The 21,941-nt window shown below is 43.3% G+C and overlaps 1 protein-coding gene across 4 annotated transcripts; it reads right to left on the bottom strand.

The window, feature by feature from the left end:
- Nucleotides 1-38: 38 nt before the first annotated feature.
- On the bottom strand, nt 39-15,345 carry LOC110530806 (tropomyosin alpha-1 chain). 4 transcript variants are annotated; one of them, XM_021614079.2, is made up of 9 exons: nt 14,969-15,345; nt 11,380-11,505; nt 4,517-4,650; nt 4,045-4,162; nt 3,347-3,417; nt 2,152-2,227; nt 1,933-1,995; nt 1,619-1,688; nt 39-563 (listed from the first exon to the last, which is right to left on the bottom strand). In XM_021614079.2, the coding sequence occupies exons 1-9, from the start codon at nt 15,080-15,082 to the stop codon at nt 481-483; spliced, it is 855 nt and encodes a 284-aa protein (XP_021469754.1). In that variant the 5' UTR covers nt 15,083-15,345; the 3' UTR covers nt 39-480. The 4 variants fall into 4 exon arrangements, with proteins under 4 accessions (XP_021469754.1, XP_036842446.1, XP_021469753.1 ...); XM_021614078.2 differs by lacking the exon at nt 39-563 and adding an exon at nt 814-1,139; XM_036986551.1 differs by lacking the exons at nt 11,380-11,505; nt 14,969-15,345 and adding an exon at nt 5,798-6,063.
- Between the last annotated feature and the right edge of the window lie 6,596 nt (nt 15,346-21,941).

Below are 21,941 nucleotides of genomic sequence, written 5' to 3'. Positions count from 1 at the left end.
GGTACTCAGTATAGGAAAACAGACACACAAATTAAAAGTTGTATTATAGATTTTTATTATTATAGCTAACCACAGACATTTCAACCCTCAAAATGTTTGTTTTTTTTGCAGAATATGTCTGTGAAAAAAACTGGTCCATGGTAGCTATACAACTGATACAAGCATTCCTATATAGAGTCAGAGAGGAATCTTTGATAAGTGTTTTGGTATCCAGCTACAGCTGTCAGTATATGCTCATTGTACTTATAAACTGTACTCATGACAGTAGGAAAGGACGTCGAAACATAAAAGCTACCGGTAGTATACTAAAATAGAGAATGGAAAAACAAGAATTACAAATAGTGGTCGGAAAGTACAACGTCTTTTCATGGTTGAGACGTTAAAACTGGACATGCCATTAGAATTGTGGCGTTAGAAAAAAAAAAAAAAAACATGGAATGTTGATGCTTCTTCTTCGGCTTCTAATTATGTTTCATTTCTTTACAAACTATTCAGCTCTATCAGTGTTTGGTCCAGGACTTGATGCATATCCAAGTTCTCTTCTTTTGCACTGGATAAATGTTCTGTAATAAAAGGTTGTAATATTCAAACTTGAGAAATTCGGTCCCCTTTGATATCTCTTTATGAGATCTGCTGGGACACAGACATTGTGAAGACAAAACATAATGACTGCACCTGTAAACTGTTTTGTTATTCTTTAGTTGATAGTTATACTATGTTAAAATATATATATATATTAGCAGAAAAAGGAGAGGATAAAAGCAGTAAAGTTGAGGTAGCAGATTTACAAAGTAAGGATTCAAGGAGAGGAAGTGCATAGAACAGGTCAAATTTTATTGAAACGTTGATTTTACAGAAAAGGTCTCACAACAAGACAGAAAAGGCACGAAGAGAAGATAAAATAAGAGAATGCAATAGAAGAGAAGATAAGAGAGGCGAAGAGAGAAGAAAATAAAGGAAGGGAGAAGAGAAGACGAGAAAAGGTGAAAGCGTCCCATTTCGATTGGTGAAATGGGACACATTTCTATAAGTGAAGTGTGAAAGGTTAAAGGTAATCTATATGGCGGTCATGTCGGTGAGGGCATGGTCCAGCTCCTCACTGATGGCCTTGTATTTCAGCTTCTGAGAGTACAGTTCATCTAGAGGTCAGCCAAAGGTCAGCAGATAAGAGGAAATGAGCAGGCGTGGCAGGATGCAGCAGGGTCAGAAGAGCAGAGAGAACAGCACAGAGACCATAGAGGAAAAGGGGAGGGAGAGAGAGAGAGAGAGGGTGGAGGGAGAGAGAGAGAGAGAAAGAAAGAGGGTGGAGGGAGAGAGAGAGAAAGAAAGAGGGTGGAGGGAGAGAGAGAGAAAGAAAGAGGGTGGAGGGAGAGAGAGAGAAAGAGGGTGGAGGGAGAGAGAGAAAGAAAGAGGGTGGAGGGAGAGAGAAAGAAAGAGGGTGGAGGGAGAGAGAAAGAAAGAAAGAAAGAGGGAAATTGAGAGATTAGGGTCAAAGTAAAATACAGAGGTAGAGAGAAACAGTCTAGAGATCAGTGTTGAATCCAGATGGTTTGACTCTGAGGAACCACAGTGTGCAGAGACATAAACAGCCATGAAATGCACTGTGTGTGAACTGTACCTTCTAAGTCATCAATCGTCTTTTCCAGTTTAGCCACCGATCTCTCTGCAAACTCAGCACGAGTCTCAGCCTAGAGAGACGGGACAGAGGACCGGTTATAGCCAGTAACGACAGATATCCCCTTATACACTATATGTGTGAAATAGGACCAATATACACAGAGTATAACAAACATTAGGAACACCTTCCTACTGTATGAGTTGCATCTCAAGCGAGTAAGGGAGTATGTGAGCACACTTGTTCGGGTTCACTTAGACGAGTTCGGCTGAAGCCTTAAGGGCAACATGCCCCCACAGACAGACAGCTGTCCTCACCTCTTTCAGTTTGTCAGTCAGCACTTTGATTTCGTCCTCATACTTGTCTTCTTTTTCTGAATACTGCAGAGACAAAACAACATATTTATTAAAATGGAACTCATGTTACATGTCATTAATTATTATTCAGTAGCAGTTTTCAGAGCTGATATTTTGCAAAAGTATCGTTCAGACCAGGGCACAGAGAAACAGAACAAAATAGGGGGCGAGGACACTCACCTTAACAGACTGAGCCTCTAGGGACTTGAGGTTGTTGGTTACATTCTTCAGCTCTTCCTCCAGGTCACCACATTTACTGTAGAGGAGGACAGAGGGAATCAACTTACATCAACAAGGCAATCTTGTTGTAACAGTATAACTTTAGACTGTCCCCTCGCCCCATACCCGGGCGCGAACCAGGGACCCTCTGCACACATCAACAACAGTCCCCCACGAAGCTCCACAAAAGCCGCAGCAAGGGGAACTACTACTTCAAGGTCTCAGAGCGAGTGACGTCACAGATTGAAACGCTATTAGTGCGCACCACCGCTAACTAGCTAGCTGTTTCACATCCGTTACATTGGCCCAAGGTTGATTTGACACTAGCCTGCAGGGGGGAGGGGCTGATTGGTGTCACAGTTTTGCCCCAGCTAACACACCAGACTCCAATAATCAACGAATCATGATCTTCAGTTTAGAACACAATTTGATTAATCAGCTGTGTTTGATAGGATGGAGGTAAAAGAAGGACACCAATCAGAACCAATCAGAGGACTGGAGCTGCAAACCCCTGCGAGTAGCTAGTAAAAGCATTCTAACACAAGAAGTCTGACCAGGGCCAGCACCAGAACCAATCAGAGGACTGGCATTTGATTTCCATAAGGGCAAGTTTTTCTTTTTTTTTTTTCAATGGGACCTCCTACACATTTTTTTTTAATGGGTTTTATAGTAAAGACATGTAATTTTATATGCCGTACTATTTATGGCCAGACAGCATCAGATACATGGGCTATCCATACTGAGACAGAGGGGGCGCTGTTTCCCTGTCCAGACAGCATCAGATACATGGGCTATCCATACTGAGACAGAGGGGGCGCTGTTTCCCTGTCCAGACAGCATCAGATACATGGGCTATCCATACTGAGACAGAGGGGGCGCTGTTTCCCTGTCCAGACAGCATCAGATACATGGGCTATCCATACTGATACAGAGGGGGCGCTGTTTTGCTTGCTCCAATGCTTTATTTGAGATTGATGCGTCTTTCTGTTGGCTTGCATCTCGGTCAAATAAATTATCAATATTTTAATATTTTATTTGGACACGCAACGATGTACGTTAGGGTCGGCCAGGCCCCCTAAGGCCCGCCCCTAACGCCACCCTGTAGTCTGACTAACATAGTTGACAGACATCTAGTGTGATGAGTATTGGTACTTACAGCTCAGAGATCTCTGCTCGCTCTTCGGCCCTCTCCAGTTCCCCTTCGAGGATGACCAGCTTACGAGCAACCTGAAACAGAACAACACAAACCATGGGTCAGAAGGGATCTCTTGGAGACTAAATTCAACATGAAATCAATAATCGTGCCTCATTACATTGACTGATCTGAAAATGTATGATGTCATGACCACAACAACTAACCAAGAAAAACTCTGGGTTATACTGGGTATGACCAGCTATACTAGGGCCTTACGGATTAAACCCAGAGGTTTTCCTGGTCAGGGGAAACTCTTGGCTTAGTGGTTAAGAGTGTTGGGCCAATAACCAAAAGGTTGCTGGATCAAATCCCTGAGCTGACAAGGTGAAAATATGTTGTTCTGCCCCTGAGCAAGGTAGGTAACCCAGTATTCCCCAGGTGCCGAAGATGTGGCTGTTGATTAAGGCAGCCCCCTGCACCTCTCTGACTCAGAGGGGTTGGGTTAAATGCGGACGACACATTTCAGTTGAATGCGTTCTGTTGTACAACTGAGTAGGTATCCCCCTTCCCCTAATAACAAACTATGCTGTGACTCCAGGGTGAAGTTGTCACTGGGTACAGGATCTAGGATCAGCTTCCATTTAGTGGGGAAAATGCAAAACAGACCCAAAATCAGCGCATCTAGGGGCACCTTCACCCTACTATTCTGTGCTTCTTACCTCCTCGTACTTCCTGTCGGCCTCCTCAGCGATGTGCTTGGCCTCCTTCAGCTGCATCTCCTGGATCTCCATCTTCTCCTCATCCTTGGAGGCTCGGTTCTCTATCACCTTCATGCCTCTGGAGCAACAGCAACACAGGGTTAGCTCCAGTATAACCTACCGTATGTGAAGACTTAAGAAAAATGCTAGATAGCTCTGTAAACTATCTACCTGTAAGCTAACCCTGATTACCATTATATCAAGAATAACTGTGTATAACTACAACCCCCCCCCCCCCCCCCCCCCCACCTCCATACAGAGGAAGTCCGCAAAGTGTGGAGGCCACTTTCTCCTTTGTCCAAAAAGAAACACAATCCCTCCTTATAGCAGTCCATACCCATTGATAAACATGGCCCAGAGAAAAGCCCTGTGGCGCTGCGCTATCTATATAATGACAGAGCAAATGGTGACTTGTTGTAGTCCTAGATCTGACCTCTCACTCTCGTCGGCAGCCTTCTCAGCCTCCTCTAGTTTCTGCAGGGCAGTGGCCAGCCTCTCCTGAGCCCTGTCCAACTCCTCCTCCACCAGCTGAATCCTACGGTTCAGAGCCGCCACGTCGCCCTCCGCCTGCGGGGGGGGGGGGGGGGGGGGGCACAGGTCACAGGTTAGAGGTCATGATAAAGACCAGAGGAAACAAGACACATTTTTTTTTATTCCCAATGGTACAGAACAACGGGTGATGAGGTGAAACAGGGAGCCTGCAGATAGAGTATTGTCACTGTTCAAGTCAGTCCTCAACCCACACTGTGTATTACCCAAGAATAAAGGACTCATTCAGAAGAATAGGGGGACTCATGATGGGAATGGTTGAATCTTGATAAATTGTACACGCTAGTGCAACATCCCCTCCTCAACAACGTACTGTAAACAGTCAGTCAGTGTGAATAGTTGGCAGTCTGGGATGGCTGCTTATCAAGCTGCTTCCTGTGAGACGCCCATTGTAAAAGATAACCCTGACGTCTGTCTGCTTCTCTCCTGTCTGGTCCCTTCATTCAATAGGAAAAACTAACCTCTGCTTGTTCAAGACAAGGCATTTGACAAGCCTATCATTGTTAGCTTTTCAATATAATGCTATAGCAAATTACGGGGTTAGCCACGACTGGGACTCAAATCCGGGTCCAGCAACTGTCAAGCCAAGAGGGCCGAACACCTTGATGAGGTCTCTAGGGGTTGGGTTAAGGTCGGTACATTAACCCTTCCTTCAGGAGAGTGGTCCCCACACTTCTCTACACCAAGCCCCCTCACGTGTACACAACTCTCCGATGGCCACAAGGGTGCCATCCCACTTCTGACACCAGTGTAGCGAACCCAGGTCCATCGAATGTCATGCCAACACCTTTACCGTTGCTAGGTGTTGGGTTTTAAGGTCGCTACAATACAATTAAACGTAATCAAAAGTCAATGATTTTGTGAGAATTAAATTTGATGGCACTTGACTTGACTATGGGAATATTTGGTTTCCTGACTGTCCTCTTCTCTTCACATCTCAATAGAAAACGTTCCTCAACTTCCAATGATCAGCCGACATTACAACCAGAATATGAATGAACTCTTGCCTCACTTCAAGGTAGTGCATAGTAGCACTGACTTTTTAGTCGATATAATTTTAGACTACTTTAAATAGGTTTTCTGCCAAAGAAGAACGGAGGAAAACCACAAGTAAAATAAACTTTGCTAACAGGTAATGATAAAACTGTAGCCACAACATTCTCACGTTTTCGCGCAATTCCCGTTCATCGTCCAACTGTTTCTGTAAAAGTATCGTGTGATCTTCTGCGTCGTCCGCTTGCTGTTGAAGCGCCTGGATTTTCCTTTTCACCGCGTCCAATGATCCACCTGTCATTATCGAACTAAATGATCGATCTAGCCTACTGTAAATTGGATATCAAATTTAAAATACGTTTAAGAAGTAGAGGACCGGGAAAGGGCTGGAGGTTTGAGGAAAGTTATGGCTGAAATCCTCCAATCCTGAGCAGTCTCAGATGACATCATGATTAGATTAACCAGAGGGAGGGAGGTTTTCGTGCATGAAGGTCTTGATCTTTGTTCCCATGAGAGGGTGTGGATTTATAGCTGGTTGTAATGTCTATGGTTTTTAGCTTTCACTTCAGTTTCAGTGCAAGGTGTGTGTAGGTTTATGTCTGCAGTTATGTACACCCTGAACTGATTAGAGAGAGAGAGAGAGCGAGTACCCGAGAGAGAGAGACTATGAACTTCTTTAGAACTTCTGTGAGTGTAATGTTCACTGTTCATTTTTATTGTTTATTTCACTTATGTTTATTATCTACTTCACTTGCTTTGGCAATGCTAACATATGTTTCCCATGCCAATAAAGCCATTGAATTGAATTGAGTATGCTAGAGAGAGAGAGAGTGTGTGTGTGTGTGTGTGCAGGGCTGGGTTAATGCAGGGGCTTACCGGGCTGAAGCCCCTGGGCCCCAGGCCCTTGGGGGGCCCAAGAGGCAGAAAAAAAGAGAGAAGAAGAAAACAAAAATGATGAAGGAAATATATAAAATAACTGATTAAAAAAATAAAATAATAAACAACTGCATAATAAATCATATATTGAGTAACTGATTAATACATTTATAAAAATACATCATAAATAATATATTGAGTAACTGATTAATAAAATAAAATACAAAAACACATAATAAATAATATATTGGGTAACTGATTAATAAAAAATAAAAATAAATACATAATAAATAAATGTGACTGGATTGTGACTTTGGATTACGTTTTATCACAAGCACATACAAGTATCTACCAAAATAAAGGAAACACCAACATAAAATGTCTTAAAAGGGTGCTGGGCCACCACGAGCTGGCAGGACAGCTTCAATGCTCCTTGGCATAGATTCTACAAGTGGACCTAAACCATGCCAGGAAAACGCACCCCACATCATGACATATACTTTGTATTCCTTGTTTACTCAAGTGTTTCCTTTATTTTTGGCAATTACTGGTATTCCTACAGTTTGGAAGGCTGCAGTTTGGGCAGCATCTGCACCAAATACCGTATAGGCTACAGCTTGTTGCATTGTGGCCATAGATATATAATCCATAGATGGGTCTTGTAACCTCTTACCCTGGCAATTTGAATGTTAATACTCATCAGTACACTAGTAATGAATGCCAGTCCTGACTTGAATGGGAACTGCCATCTATGGATTATATTTCTATGGTTGGTTAAGGCTGTTGGTTTGCAGATTTCAAAATACAATTTTCACTCCCAATTTGTAGCTAACAGCAGCGCCGTTTTTCAAAGTAGCTCATCTTGAGACGAGCTCATCGGTCATCACTGTGATTAGCCTATGTCTTCATCTTTATCATTAGGTGAGTCAGTGTGCCACTGAAAACATTATTTAGTAGCCTACTGTAGTTTATGATATATATACTGTATCTACATTTCCTCATAATATTGTACAATCTGTGTGTTGCTTAATTGTCAGTGTAGCCACTCATTTCTATAAAAATAACCCTGAGGACCTGTGTGTGTGTGTGTGAGAGAGAGATTCATATCAGTGCATAATAAAGTAGGTGTGATGGGCAAAGTAAACTTGCCTCTAAATATGGTTTCATATCTGTAAAAACAATCTTTATAACATGTATACTGGACAAATAAATGGTTTGGAATGTTAACTGATTTATTGGCTGAAATAACCTGCAGCCGTTGGGCAGCAACACATTCCACAGGCTAGTGTTTCCTGTCTTTCTTTCTCCTTTCCCTCTGGGGTTGGATGACGCTGATTTAAGGTTGAATATGAACACAGGAAGAAGATCAATCATTCTAATCATTCACATCAAATCAATGCGCTGAATACAACAGGCGTAGGTAGACCTTACCGTGAAATGCTGAATTACAACAGGTAAACTTACCGTGAAATGCTGACTTTACAAGCCCTTAAACCAACAATGAAGTCTTAAGAAAAATAAGAGTTAAGAAAATATTTACTAAATAAATGAAAGTAAAAAGAAAGTAACATAATAAAATAACAATAGCAAGGTTATATACAGGAGGTGACGGTACTGAGTCAATGTGGAGGTTATATACAGGAGGTGACGGTACTGAGTCAATGTGGAGGTTATATACAGGAGGTGACGGTACTGAGTCAATGTGGTTATATACAGGAGGTGACGGTACTGAGTCAATGTGGAGGTTATATACAGGAGGTGACGGTACTGAGTCAATGTGGAGGTTATATACAGGAGGTGACGGTACTGAGTCATTGTGGAGGTTATATACAGGGGCTACCGGTACCGAGTCAATGTGGAGGTTATATACAGGAGGTGACGGTACTGAGTCAATGTGGAGGTTATATACAGGAGGTGACGGTACTGAGTCAATGTGGAGGTTATATACAGGAGGTGACGGTACTGAGTCAATGTGGAGGTTATATACAGGAGGTGATGGTACTGAGTCAATGTGCGGGGGTACAGGTTAGTCGAGGTAATTGAGGTAATTTGTACATGTAGGTAGAGGTAAAGTGACTATGCATAGATAATAAAGAGTGAGTAGCAGCAGTGTAAAAAAAATGGATAGTCAATGCAAATATTCCAGGTAGTCATTTGATTAACTGTTCAGCAGTGGCTTCGCGCAATAAGCTGTTAAGGAGCCTTTTGGACCTATACTTGAGAACAGAGAGAACAGTCTATGACTAGGGTGACTGGAGTCTTTGATCATTTTTAGGACCTTCCTCTGACACCGCCTGGTATTAAGGTCCTGGAAGGGCAGGAAGCTTGGCCCCACTACCCTCTGTAGGGCCTTGCGGTCAGATGCCGAGCAGTTACCATACCAGGCGGTGATGCAACCAGTGCACCATGCTCTCGATGGTGCAGCTGTATAACTTTTTGAGGATCTGGGGACCCATGACAAATCTTTTCAGTCTCCTGAGGGGGATAAGGCATTGTTGTGCCCTCTTCACGACTGTCTTGGTGTGTTTGGACTATGATAGTTTATTGTGATGTGGACACCAAGGAACTTGAAGCTCTCAACCTGCTCCACTATGAGAATGGGGGTGTGCTTGGCCCTCCTTTTCCTGTAGTCCACAATCAGTTCCTTTGTCTTGATCACGTTGATGGAGAGGTTGTCATCCTAGCACGACACTGCCAAGTCTCTGACCTCCTCCCTAAAGGCTCATCGTTGTCGGTGATCAGGCCTACCACTGTGGCGTCGTCGGCAAACTTAATGATGATGTTGGAGTCGTTCTTGGCCATGCAGTCATGGGTGAACAGGGAGTACAGGAGGGGACTAAGCATACACCCCTGAGGGGCAATATTAACATTGACATTTCCAGTCAAAACACCTCAAAATAAGACATGGTATCAAAAACAAGGTGAAACGAGCTGAAACAAGCCACTTACTATTTCCCATATGGCAGTTTCTTGTCATTCTTACTAGCAATCTGGCCATCCAGAATCACAACATGTTGACGGTGTCTGTGACTGTGTCTGTAGCTGTGTCTGTAACTGTGTCTGTAGCTGTGTATCTGTAACTGTGTCTGTATCTGTAGCTGTGTCTCTGTTATTGTGTCGGTGTCTGTAACTGTGTCTGTAACTGTGTCTGTGTCTGTGTCTGTAACTGTGTCTGTAGCTGTGTCTCTGTTATTGTGTCGGTATCTGTGTCTGTAATGTGTCTGTAGCCATGTCTGTGTCTGTGTCTGTAACTGTGTCTGTGTCTGTAACTGTGTCTGTATCTGTGTCTGTAACTGTGTCTGTGTCTGTAGCTGTGTCTCTGTTATTGTGTCGGTATCTGTGTCTGTAACTGTGTCTGTGTCTGTAACTGTGTCTGTGTCTGTGTCTGTGTCTGTAACTGTGTCTGTGTCTGTATCTGTGTCTGTAACTGTGTCTGTGTCTGTAGCTGTGTCTCTGTTATTGTGTCGGTATCTGTGTCTGTAACTGTGTCTGTAGCCGTGTCTGTGACTCTGTAACTGTGTCTGTGACCGTGTCTGTGTCGATTGCTGTAACTGTGTCGGTGACCGTGTCTGTAGCCGGGTCTGTAAACGCGTCTGTGTCTGTAGCTGTGCCTGTAACTGTGTCTGTAGCTATGCATGTAACTGTGTCCGTGGCTGTGCCTGTAACTGTAGCCGTGTCTGTAACTGTGTCTGTATCTGTGCCTGTAACTGTAGCCGTGTCTGTAACTGTGTCTGTAGCTATGCCTGTAACTGTAGCCGTGTCTGTAACTGTGTCTGTGGTCTCCTTACCAGAAGCATTTCCAGTATAGTCTTCAATAGCCACAGCAGTGTGAGGTTCTCTGTTTGTTTTAGCTGCATTCCTCAAATTTCTGTGTTGCTGCATATGTGGAGTAGTGGAGCTGAGTGCTGAGACTCTGCATGTGTCCCAAATGGCATCCTAGTCCCTATACAGTGCACTACTTTCGACCAGAGCCTTATGGGTCCAGGTGAAAAGTAATGTACTATATATATATATATATATATATATATATATATATATATATAATATATATATATATATATACATATATATATATATATATATATATATATATATAAATATATATATATATGAAATAGCAGCCCCTGAAACTTTGTTTCAGGCCTGGGAGAAGACCGTAACGCAGTTCAGTAGATGCTATCTTTGAGAAAACCTCATAGAGAGAGAGGAGACTGTTGACTTCATACATGATGGGAGTGAAGGTTGGAAAGTCACATTGACTGTACTTCGTTGATTCATTGGGTGTTTTCTGTTGATGAAAGAGACTCTGCTGTGGTCTGAGGGAAAGCAGTTTGGTTGTGCTGTTGATGAAAGAGACCCTGCTGTGGTCTGAGGGAAAGCAGTTTGGTTGTGCTGTTGATGAAAGAGACCCTGCTGTGGTCTGAGGGAAAGCAGTTTGGTTGTGCTGTTGATGAAAGAGACCCTGCTGTGGTCTGAGGGAAATCAGTTGGTTGTGCTGTTGATGAAAGAGACCCTGCTGTGGTCTGAGGGAAGTGGATGTTATCCCAAATGTTATTTTTCTGACCTGATCTCTCTAAATGATCAGGAAAAAGGAATGCTGTTTAATCTTGGGTCTTTTGACGACACAACCAGACTAGATCAGAGTCTGTTGTCCAACGGTATTCGAAGATGTCTGAACAAACTTGCCAAGACAGAACCAAGGTTCTCTAAACCATGTGTGTACACTGGTGCAATGCTTGAGCATAAAGGAAAGTGTTTTATTGCTTAACCTTGGATGTGATATGATACATTTAAAACATCTGTATGTGTCTGGAATAGGGATTATTTGAGCGTTACAGTGACAACCCGGCAGTATCTCTAGTACTGTACTGTACTCACGTCAGTAGCCTTCTTCTCTGACAGCTCCAGTTTCTCCTGTGCGTCCTTCAGAGCCTCAGAGTATTTATCCAACTCATCTTCTGTCCCCTTCAGCTTCTTATGCAGCCCCAGCAGCTCATCTTCCAACTGGGGGCACACAGAGTCAGAGCGAAGCAGAGAATCAGGGAAGGGTGTTCAGATATCAATATTTTATACAACAGACATACCTGTACTTCTGTCACAGAAAGGACAGACTAGGTGACAGAGTCAGGAAATGTTCAGATATGCGTTCTGTCACACAGAATCACGTCAGCTCTATATAAAACAGAATCACGTCAGCTCTATATAAAACAGAATCACGTCAGCTCTATATTAAACAGAATCACGTCAGCTCTATATAAAACAGAATCACGTCAGCTCTATATAAAACAGAATCACGTCAGCTCTATATAAAACAGAATCACGTCAGCTCTATATAAAACAGAATCACGTCAGCTCTATATAAGACAGAATCACGTCAGCTCTATACAAGACAGAATCACATCAGCTCTATATAAAACAGAATCACGTCAGCTCTATATAAAACAGAATCATGTCAGCTCTATATTAAACAGAATCACATCAGCTCTATATAAAACAGAATCATGTCAGCTCTATATTAAACAGAATCACATCAGCTCTATATAAAACAGAATCACGTCAGCTCTATATAAAACAGAATCACGTCAGCTCTATACAAGACAGAATCACGTCAGCTCTATATAAAACAGATGTATATCTACAACATTGTGCCTCCAGTGGGGAACTCAGGAGAAAAGGCCTGCAAAGGAAGAGAATAACCAACCACTCAGTATTTTGTAGCTATAAAGGTAGAATTGAATTGACTCCAACATTGAATGTTTTTTGCTAATGTTTAGGTGCTTGTTCCAAAGACTAGAATGTTGTTGTTGTTGGATTCAACCGTACTTTGTCCTGCAGTGCTTTATAGCCATGAAGTGTGATCCCAGTAGATGGCAGAAGGGTACAAGTGTTCACTACCCCGCTGGCCTTTGGCTCACAGGCTGCTGACGGGGCTCTGGTCAAACGCAGTGCACTTTACAGGTAGTATGGTGCCCTTTGGGACAAAGCCCCAGAGACTCATAGAATACCAGAGGAAAGCATCAACACTCATCGCTGTTTAACTCTATCCAACTAATTGTCTAAAGAGGTCTGTGTAATCCACCATGATTCAGGCAAACGGGAACCCTCCCTATCTGAAATGGCTGAGGGTATTGTGGATAGTGCTACTGACGACTGCCTGCTGCTCACACTTATGCACACGGTTCTAAGAATGTTGTGTTGTTAGTTCGACTACGTCCACAATGGAAGTCTGCTCCCTATATAGTGCACTACTTTCGATCAATACCTACAGGGCTGTGGTCAAAAGTAGTGCACTATAAAGGGAATAGGCTGCCATTTGGGACATATCCTTAGTATCTCCTCTGGTATGTTCTTGAACTTTAGACAGATCAGACAAAGGAATGTTGGTGAGTGGATCTGCACCCCAGAGCCATGTAAAGTCACACCAAAGTGAGGAGCAGAGCGACAGCTGGCATAGCTAGCTTTTTATTCCTGATACCCCTTGTTGTTCCTGTACAACGCGGGGGGGGGGGGGCTAATCCTTCTGGAGCTCTATGGCTCTCTTAAGATCTATCTATGATCAGTCGTCATGCAGCCTGCTGCTGGATACCAAATGGACAGGGGAACCCCTATCCCCTTAGCCTGGAGATACAAAATGATTAGATCTGGTAGCTTTAATGATTCATAGATTGATTCACCAAGCCTTCTGATGTGCTGCAAGGAATTTGTTATCACATTGGAATTTTCAACCATATTAACAGATAAGCTGGGTGGAATTTGGGCCATATTTCTTCCTTTCACGTCTACAGGAGTGTCCGGGAGGTTACGGGGAAGGGGTGGGTTTGGGATGCAGAAGAACTCATTCACTGCTCTTTTCTCTCTCCCTGAGGGCTCATCCCTCTTTCCATCCCTCTCTCCCTGAGGGCTCATCCCTCTCTCCATCCCTTTCTCCCAGATGGATCATCCCTCTCTCCATCCCTCTCTCGCTGATGACTCATCCCTCTCTCCCTGAGGACTTCATCCCTCTCTCCATCCCTCTCTCCCTGAGGACTTCATCCCTCTCTCCATCCCTCTCTCGCTGATGACTCATCCCTCTCTCCCTGATGACTCATCCCTCTCTCCATCTCTCTCTCCCTGAGGGCTTCATCCCTCTCTCCATCCCTCTCTCCATCCCTCTCTTCATCCCTCTCTCCATCCCTCTCTCCCTGAGGGCTTCATCTCTCTCTCCATCCCTCTCTCCCTGAGGCCTTCATCTCTCTCTCCATCCCTCTCTCCCTGATGACTCATCCCTCTCTCCATCTCTCTCTCCCTGAGGGCTTCATCTCTCTCTCCATCCCTCTCTCCCTGAGGCCTTCATCTCTCTATTCATCCCTCTCTCCCTGAGGGCTTCATCTCTCTCTCCATCCCTCTCTCCCTGAGGGCTTCATCTCTCTCTCCATCCCTCTCTCCCTGAGGCCTTCATCTCTCTCCATCAGAGGAAAGGAGAACCATCCTCAGTACAATCAGCTAGCTGTTCTACGTCTCAGAGCTTATTTTAATCAATCAATTTCAAGTAGCTCTTTTTCCCCGGACTGATTTTACTGTGCATAAACTACTTTATACTCTGTGAGGAGTATAGGTCATCCACAAATCTATTCCATCACACTCTGCCTTGGGCTAGTTTCTTAAATCTATTCCATCACACTCTGCCTTGGGCTAGTGTCTTAAATTTCTTCCATGAGAAGAACTGCATTTTATTTAAACCTCAGAAATGACATTTATGATATATATATACATCATCTATTTACTAATGATCATTTCCACCCATTGGTCTAATACATTGGATCCGAGATATGACATTCAAGCACACAGCACAAGAAGAACAGCATCACGTTCATTATCAAGTACTTCAACAAAAAATATATTTTTTTAAGTACCCATGTATATTTTACCACTCTGTACAATTCATCACTTGTATGCATTAGCTGCTTTCTGTCTCCCCCTCCTCAGCTCTTCTATCTCTCCTTTCCCCCTCCTCAACTCTTCCCTCTCAGCTCTTCCCCCTCCTCAACTCTTCCCTCTCAGCTCTTCCCCCTCCTCAACTCTTCCCTCTCAGCTCTTCCCCCTTCTCAGCTCTTCCCTCCCTCACTTTCCCCCTTCTCAGCTCTTCCCTCTCTCCCGCCCTTTCCCCTCCTCAGCTCTTCCCTCTCAGCTCTTCCCCCTCCTCAGCTCTTCCCTCTCTCCCTTTCCCCCTCCTCAACTCTTCCCTCTCTACCCTTTTTGGAGTTGCAAAATTCCAGTAGCTTTTCAAAATTCCCAGGTTTCCCAGAAATCCTGTTTGTAATATTCCTGCAATCAGGAGAGAATAAGCAGGAAATCTGGGAATCCTACATCCGGGATTTCTAGATTACCTTGGAATTTGGGAAAGTTACAGGAATTTTGCAACCCTACCCTCTTTACAATCCTTCCCTCACCTTATCTTTCCTCCCCCCTCTCAATATCCTTCCCTCACCTGTTTGCATTTGTCCTCAGCTGATTTCTTGTCGGTCTCTGCCTGCTCCGCCCGGTCGATGGCGTTCTCTTTGTCCAGCTTCAGCATCTGCATTTTCTTCTTGATGGCCTCCATGGTTGACGGTTGTTAGGGGTCAGTGGCTACAGAAACTGGGGAAACTTTTCAAGTTTGGGACAGGGAGGTCTAGTTAGACACTCAAAGACAAACCCTCTCACAGAGAGAGAGAGAGAGACTAGTCCTTTCTAAGTTTCCAAGTCCACCAGAGCCAATACGCCAGCTGATACAGAGAGCGAGAGAGAGAGAGAGAGAGAGGAGAGAGCAGAGGATGCAGACTGGAAACCAGGGCTGATATAAGTGATTTAAACCTGACTGGTTTTGAAGAGACAGCCCCATGCAGTCCCCAGTGACATAGACCACTACCCCCTTCCACCCCCCCACCCCTCCCCGCGCCTGGTTAGCTAGCTAACCTCAGCAGCCACAGTACCCCCCTCCCTCTACCCCTCCCTCTCTGGTCTGAACCTCCCCACTCACTCCTCCTAAGGCTTTCTTAAGAACGTAACAGACACTCTGGCGAGATTCACCCGCTCTCCTTATTTGGAAGCATGTTCTCATTTCCTTTTTTTTCTTAAGGGGACGGGTTGGAACGGAGAGAGAAAGATCTTGAGGAACGGAGAGAAAAAGATCTTGATGAACAGAGAGAGAAAGATCTTGATGAAGGGAGAGAAAAAGATCATGGGGAACGTAGAGAGAAAGATCTTGAGGAAGGGAGAGAAAAATATATTGAGGAACAGAGAGAGAAAGATCTTGAGGAAGGGAGAGAAAAAGATCTTGAGGAACGTAGAGAGAAAGACCTTGAGGAAGGGAGAGAAAAAGATCTTGAGGAATGTAGAGAGAAAGATCTTGAGGAAGGGAGAGAAAAAGATCTTGAGGAATGTAGAGAGAAAGATCTTGAGGAAGGGAGAGAAAAAGATCTTGAGGAACGTAAAGAGAAAGACCTTGAGGAAGGGAGAGAAAAAGATCTTGAGGAATGTAGAGAGAAAGATCTTGAGGAATGTAGAGAAAAAGATCTTGAGGAATGTAGAGAGAAAGATCTTGAGGAAGGGAGAGAAAAAGATCTTGAGGAATGTAGAGAGAAAGATCTTGAGGAACGTAAAGAGAAAGATCTTGAGGAATGTAGAGAGAAAGATCTTGAGGAAGGGAGAGGGAAAGATCAAAAGAAAAGCATCATTGCTGAGATAACACACACCTGTCTGGAGAAGAACCTGTGGCACCACAGACACAGTGTATTATTCACAAAGAAATAACCGTTGATAGACGCTCATAACAGATTAACGCTTGGTCTACGCACCACACATACGACAAAAAAATCTACAATTAGTAGTATGTGCGAGCAGGGTTTTGCCTTTTTTTTTTTACAAGATAAATAACCGAAACGTAAGTTTCAGCCTCTGTCTGAACAACACGGGACTCTGTGTATGTTTTATTCCAGGCTTGGGTTTCCTCCCTCACTGAGGAATGCTGAAATTGATGTTAATACCAGCGTTGGTTGGGGGAGACATAGTTATCATTCTACCGTGGATTAAAAAGAGTCAGACGGAAAAAGACCCAGCCAAGGAAATGGGGTAGAATTTCTGTACGTGTGCACATATTATCTTCAAAAGGATTTTACATTCAAGGCTGTAAACTAAAACTCCAAATGAATACAATTACCCTACTTTCTAATTAAGATCTCTTTAATTACTGCTCGGGTTGACCAACCTATGTGTATGATTTGAATATTTGCTGTATTTTTTAGAAGAGCAGCATCACTACTATAGTTTAGTAAGGTGATTACCTCCCTGTGTCTGAAAATGGGTTTGTAACTAACTAAGCAGGTGGCCAACGGCTGTTTTTAACCGTTTGTCGGCACGGCGATGTGATGTGCTGTAAAGAAAGTGTGAGGATAGGTTGATTTCACCACACGTGACAGAAGGCAGCTGGGAACTACTGTCTCTGATGACTAGGGACAGAAAGACTCAGTCAGCTGGCAGCTACTGTCTCTGATGACTAGGGACAGAAAGACTCAGTCAGCTGGCAGCTACTGTCTCTGATGACTAGGGACAGAAAGACTCAGTCAGCTGGCAGCTACTGTCTCTGATGACTAGGGACAGAAAGACTCAGTCAGCTGGCAGCTACTGTCTCTGATGACTAGGGACAGAAAGACTCAGTCAGCTGGCAGCTACTGTCTCTGATGACTAGGGACAGAAAGACTCAGTCAGCTGGCAGCTACTGTCTCTGATGACTAGGGACAGAAAGACTCAGTCAGCTGGCAGCTACTGTCTCTGATGACTAGGGACAGAAAGACTCAGTCAGCTGGCAGCTACTGTCTCTGATGACTAGGGACAGAAAGACTCAGTCAGCTGGCAGCTACTGTCTCTGATAACTAGGGACAGAAAGACTCAGTCAGCTGGCAGCTACTGTCTCTGATGACTAGGGACAGAAAGACTCAGTCAGCTGGCAGCTACTGTCTCTGATGACTAGGGACAGAAAGACTCAGTCAGCTGGGAACTACTGTCTCTGATGACTAGGGACAGAAAGACTCAGTCAGCTGGCAGCTACTGTCTCTGATGACTAGGGACAGAAAGACTCAGTCAGCTGGGAACTACTGTCTCTGATGACTAGGGACAGAAAGACTCAGTCAGCTGGCAGCTACTGTCTCTGATGACTAGGGACAGAAAGACTCAGTCAGCTGGCAGCTACTGTCTCTGATGACTAGGGACAGAAAGACTCAGTCAGCTGGCAGCTACTGTCTCTGATGACTAGGGACAGAAAGACTCAGTCAGCTGGCAGCTACTGTCTCTGATGACTAGGGACAGAAAGACTCAGTCAGCTGGCAGCTACTGTCTCTGATGACTAGGGACAGAAAGACTCAGTCAGCTGGCAGCTACTGTCTCTGATGACTAGGGACAGAAAGACTCAGTCAGCTGGCAGCTACTGTCTCTGATGACTAGGGACAGAAAGACTCAGTCAGCTGGCAGCTACTGTCTCTGATGACTAGGGACAGAAAGACTCAGTCAGCTGGCAGCTACTGTCTCTGATGACTAGGGACAGAAAGACTCAGTCAGCTGGCAGCTACTGTCTCTGATGACTAGGGACAGAAAGACTCAGTCAGCTGGCAGCTACTGTCTCTGATGACTAGGGACAGAAAGACTCAGTCAGCTGGCAGCTACTGTCTCTGATGACTAGGGACAGAAAGACTCAGTCAGCTGGCAGCTACTGTCTCTGATGACTAGGGACAGAAAGACTCAGTCAGCTGGCAGCTACTGTCTCTGATGACTAGGGACAGAAAGACTCAGTCAGCTGGCAGCTACTGTCTCTGATGACTAGGGACAGAAAGACTCAGTCAGCTGGCAGCTACTGTCTCTGATGACTAGGGACAGAAAGACTCAGTCAGCTGGCAGCTACTGTCTCTGATGACTAGGGACAGAAAGACTCAGTCAGCTGGCAGCTACTGTCTCTGATGACTAGGGACAGAAAGACTCAGTCAGCTGGCAGCTACTGTCTCTGATGACTAGGGACAGAAAGACTCAGTCAGCTGGCAGCTACTGTCTCTGATGACTAGGGACAGAAAGACTCAGTCAGCTGGCAGCTACTGTCTCTGATGACTAGGGACAGAAAGACTCAGTCAGCTGGCAGCTACTGTCTCTGATGACTAGGGACAGAAAGACTCAGTCAGCTGGGAACTACTGTCTCTGATGACTAGGGACAGAAAGACTCAGTCAGCTGGCAGCTACTGTCTCTGATGACTAGGGACAGAAAGACTCAGTCAGCTGGCAGCTACTGTCTCTGCACAGCCAATTCTCCGGTGTTAATTCAACACGGTGCTTAGTGCTGACGCTGTCACACTTTGTCAGTGTTATGCAATAACGCCTCCTATAGTGTTTTTAATCGCTACATCAAGAGGTCCGTCGTATATCTTGACAAGGTCACTCAGTGCTGAGTTAAGACATTACACTAATATTTATATTTCAGTCTTTACTGTCACATACTCCTATGTAAACATTTACAAAAACATCAGAACTGGCAGCAGACACTCTCAATTTTTTATTTAACATAACCACTTAAACTGGTACAACACTTCCACTCACGGGGAGCCAAAAATAACTAATTGAAAGTCAACAAGCCTCCATCAAGCCTCACCTCCAATATAATTTCCCATTGTGCCTTGTTTTTTTTTGAGTGAATTGTAGAGTTACTACCCATGACTGTATTTGTTAGTGACAGAGACATGGTTGTTGAATTTATTCATTTTCAGTCTTGTGGACTTCACCAAGTGAGTTTCTTACCATAGTGGTGTTAGGAATCTCCTGGTTTACAGGCCACATCAGGCCTGCAAGTCACGTCATGCAGACAGATCCAACAGTTGGACATTGTATTCACCTGCAACATTCAGAATGACTGTCAGGGTCAGGAACACTGACAAAGGAGACGACCTAAACCATTTAAACTGGCACAACCATCTCCGTAACGGGTGCAATAAATCTAACTAACTGATCGGATTAGTTTCAAATGATTTTATTATTATTTCAAAACCTTACTCGTTAAAGATCTAATAGTGGAACGCACAAGGTGCCATTTCTAAATTGGGTAGTGCATCATCAGTTCCTCTTGTCATGTCAGTCATTGTCGACCTTAGAGAGATATTTACAACTTGTCAGAAAGGTCAACTAGACCATGTCAACTGTTTTTTTAGCCCATAGATATTGTTGTCATTTTTTTTAGTCACTCAAATATCACATGAATGCACGTTAGACATGGCAAAATGTATAGAATTGCAAGAAAATTAGCTTTAGGGTTAGGGTTAAAATAGACGTGGTGTGGGCACCATATCTCTACCGTTGTATGTATCTACCACCTATTTAACATACATCACCATGAAGATAATTATATTTATATCCATAATTATGTATTTCTCTATAGTACAGATCAGGGACCCATGATGTGATTCTGTTACTGTAATTCCGTTACCGTAATTCCTTCACCTACTGTAGTTCAATAAGCAAATACAAAATAGATCAGACTCAAGGTGTCATGTTATAGCTAAAAGAAATGTCCACAGCTCTAGGTGATTTAAATCACAATAAAGACAATGGGTCTTTGTCAGGTCATCGAAAAACGTTGTCTTTATTGCGTGTCTGATTAAATCACCATGGGAGCATACTAGAGTTGTGGACATTATTATTTTCTTCTTCGATACGTTCTTCTGTCCCGCACCTGGATGTGCAATTCCCTGCAGACATCTTTGGGTTTTAATTCAGAGCAGATATTCAACATAGTTTTTAGAAAACATGATGGAAAATAAAAAAAAACTGACAAGAGATTTTACCGTAATTCTGTTACCAATCTTTGCACTTGCACAGTTCTTTCAGTTAATGTGTGATTTTTTAAAACATTTTTATTTTATTTAACCTTTATTTAACTAGGCAAGTCAGTTAAGAACAAATTCTTATTTACAATGACGGCCTACCCAGGCCAAACTCTAACCCAGACGACGCTGGGCCAATTGCGCGCCGCCCTATGGGACTCCCAGTCACAGCTGGTTGTGATACAGCCTGGAATCAAACCAGGGTCTGTAGTGACACCCCTAGTATTGAGACGCAGTGCCTTAGACTGCTGCGCCACTCAGGAGCCCAAAAATGTCTGTGTAAATTGTTCAAAGTTGTCCTTGTGCATAGAGTTGTATGGCTTGTTTAACTTTGAAATCAGTGGTTTTGGTTTGGCATCCATTTTAAAGTTAAAATAGAATCATAGCGTAATTCCGTGACTGTGGAATTGACTTTCACGAACACTAACAGCTGCTCTGTCTAAAAATAAAGGGTGGTGAAATTAGAGAACAGTGTTGTCACAACGGTAATAAAAAGTTGTTTTTGAGATTTTGTTTTAAGCTATATCCCAAAACTTAACCCTTATATTAACCATTCAGAGTTAATGTCTAAACTTAAACTTAAACACTTCGAAATTTGACATTTGGAACAACATATAAATTTGATGTTTGAGAACCACAGATTAATGTTGAATTCTGACTTGAAACTGTGTGAGCTTGTTGAATATAGACTAATACCCAAGGGAATAAAATTAATTCTGATTTGAAACTGTATGAACTTGTTGAATATAGACTAATACCCAAGGGAATAAAATTAATTCTGATTTGAAACTGTATGAACTTGTTGAATATAGACTAATACCCAAGGGAATAAAATTAATTCTGATTTGAAACTGTATGAACTTGTTGAATATAGACTAATACCCAAGGGAATAAAATTAATTCTGATTTGAAACTGTATGAACTTGTTGAATATAGACTAATACCCAAGGGAATAAAATTAATTCTGACTTGAAACTGTATGAACTTGTTGAATATAGACTAATACCCAAGGGAATAAAATTAATTCTGACTTGAAACTGTATGAACTTGTTGAATATAGACTAATACCCAAGGGAATAAAATTAATTCTGACTTGAAACTGTATGAACTTGTTGAATATAGACAAATGTCCCAGGGGATAAAATTAATTCTGACTTGAAACTGTATGAACTTGTTGAATATAGACAAATGTCCCAGGGGATAAAATTAAAAGAATGTAATGTTATGTTTGATAAATATGGTGATAATGATGATTGTGATGATGGTCAGAGAGGAAGACAATGAGACACCGACTATTGATGGTTAGGGTTTGGGTGAAAGTAGAGCAGAACACCCGCGCTCACTCACACACACACACACACACACACACACACACACACACACACACACACACACTCTCTCTCTCTCTCTGTATATCAGGTTACCCTGTAGTAGCATCTGAATACATCACTAAGGTACAAATCCCCCACAACTACTAAAATCGACATGAGTGAGACATGAGTCTATAGTTCATGTCCCGAGGAAATCTTTGACCCTCTAAAACTCGGATTACGTTGTTGAGGGGAATCT

The sequence above is a fragment of the Oncorhynchus mykiss genome, chromosome 8 (genome assembly GCF_013265735.2).
Source record: "Oncorhynchus mykiss isolate Arlee chromosome 8, USDA_OmykA_1.1, whole genome shotgun sequence".
Lineage (NCBI taxonomy): Eukaryota > Metazoa > Chordata > Actinopteri > Salmoniformes > Salmonidae > Oncorhynchus > Oncorhynchus mykiss.
Note: the sequence above shows the minus strand (reverse complement) of the source record. Positions and strands in the feature narration are given on the sequence as shown.

Coding starts and splice junctions, on each gene's coding strand:
- LOC110530806 (XM_021614079.2), bottom strand. CDS start 15,082: ATGGAGGCCATCAAGAAGAAAATGCAGATGCTGAAGCTGGACAAAGAG. Junction 3,418..4,044: donor CCGACAGGAAGTACGAGGAG/GTAAGAAGCACA, acceptor GTTCTGTTTCAG/GTTGCTCGTAAGCTGGTCAT. Junction 1,689..1,932: donor TGACTGACAAACTGAAAGAG/GTGAGGACAGCT, acceptor CCGTCTCTCTAG/GCTGAGACTCGTGCTGAGTT.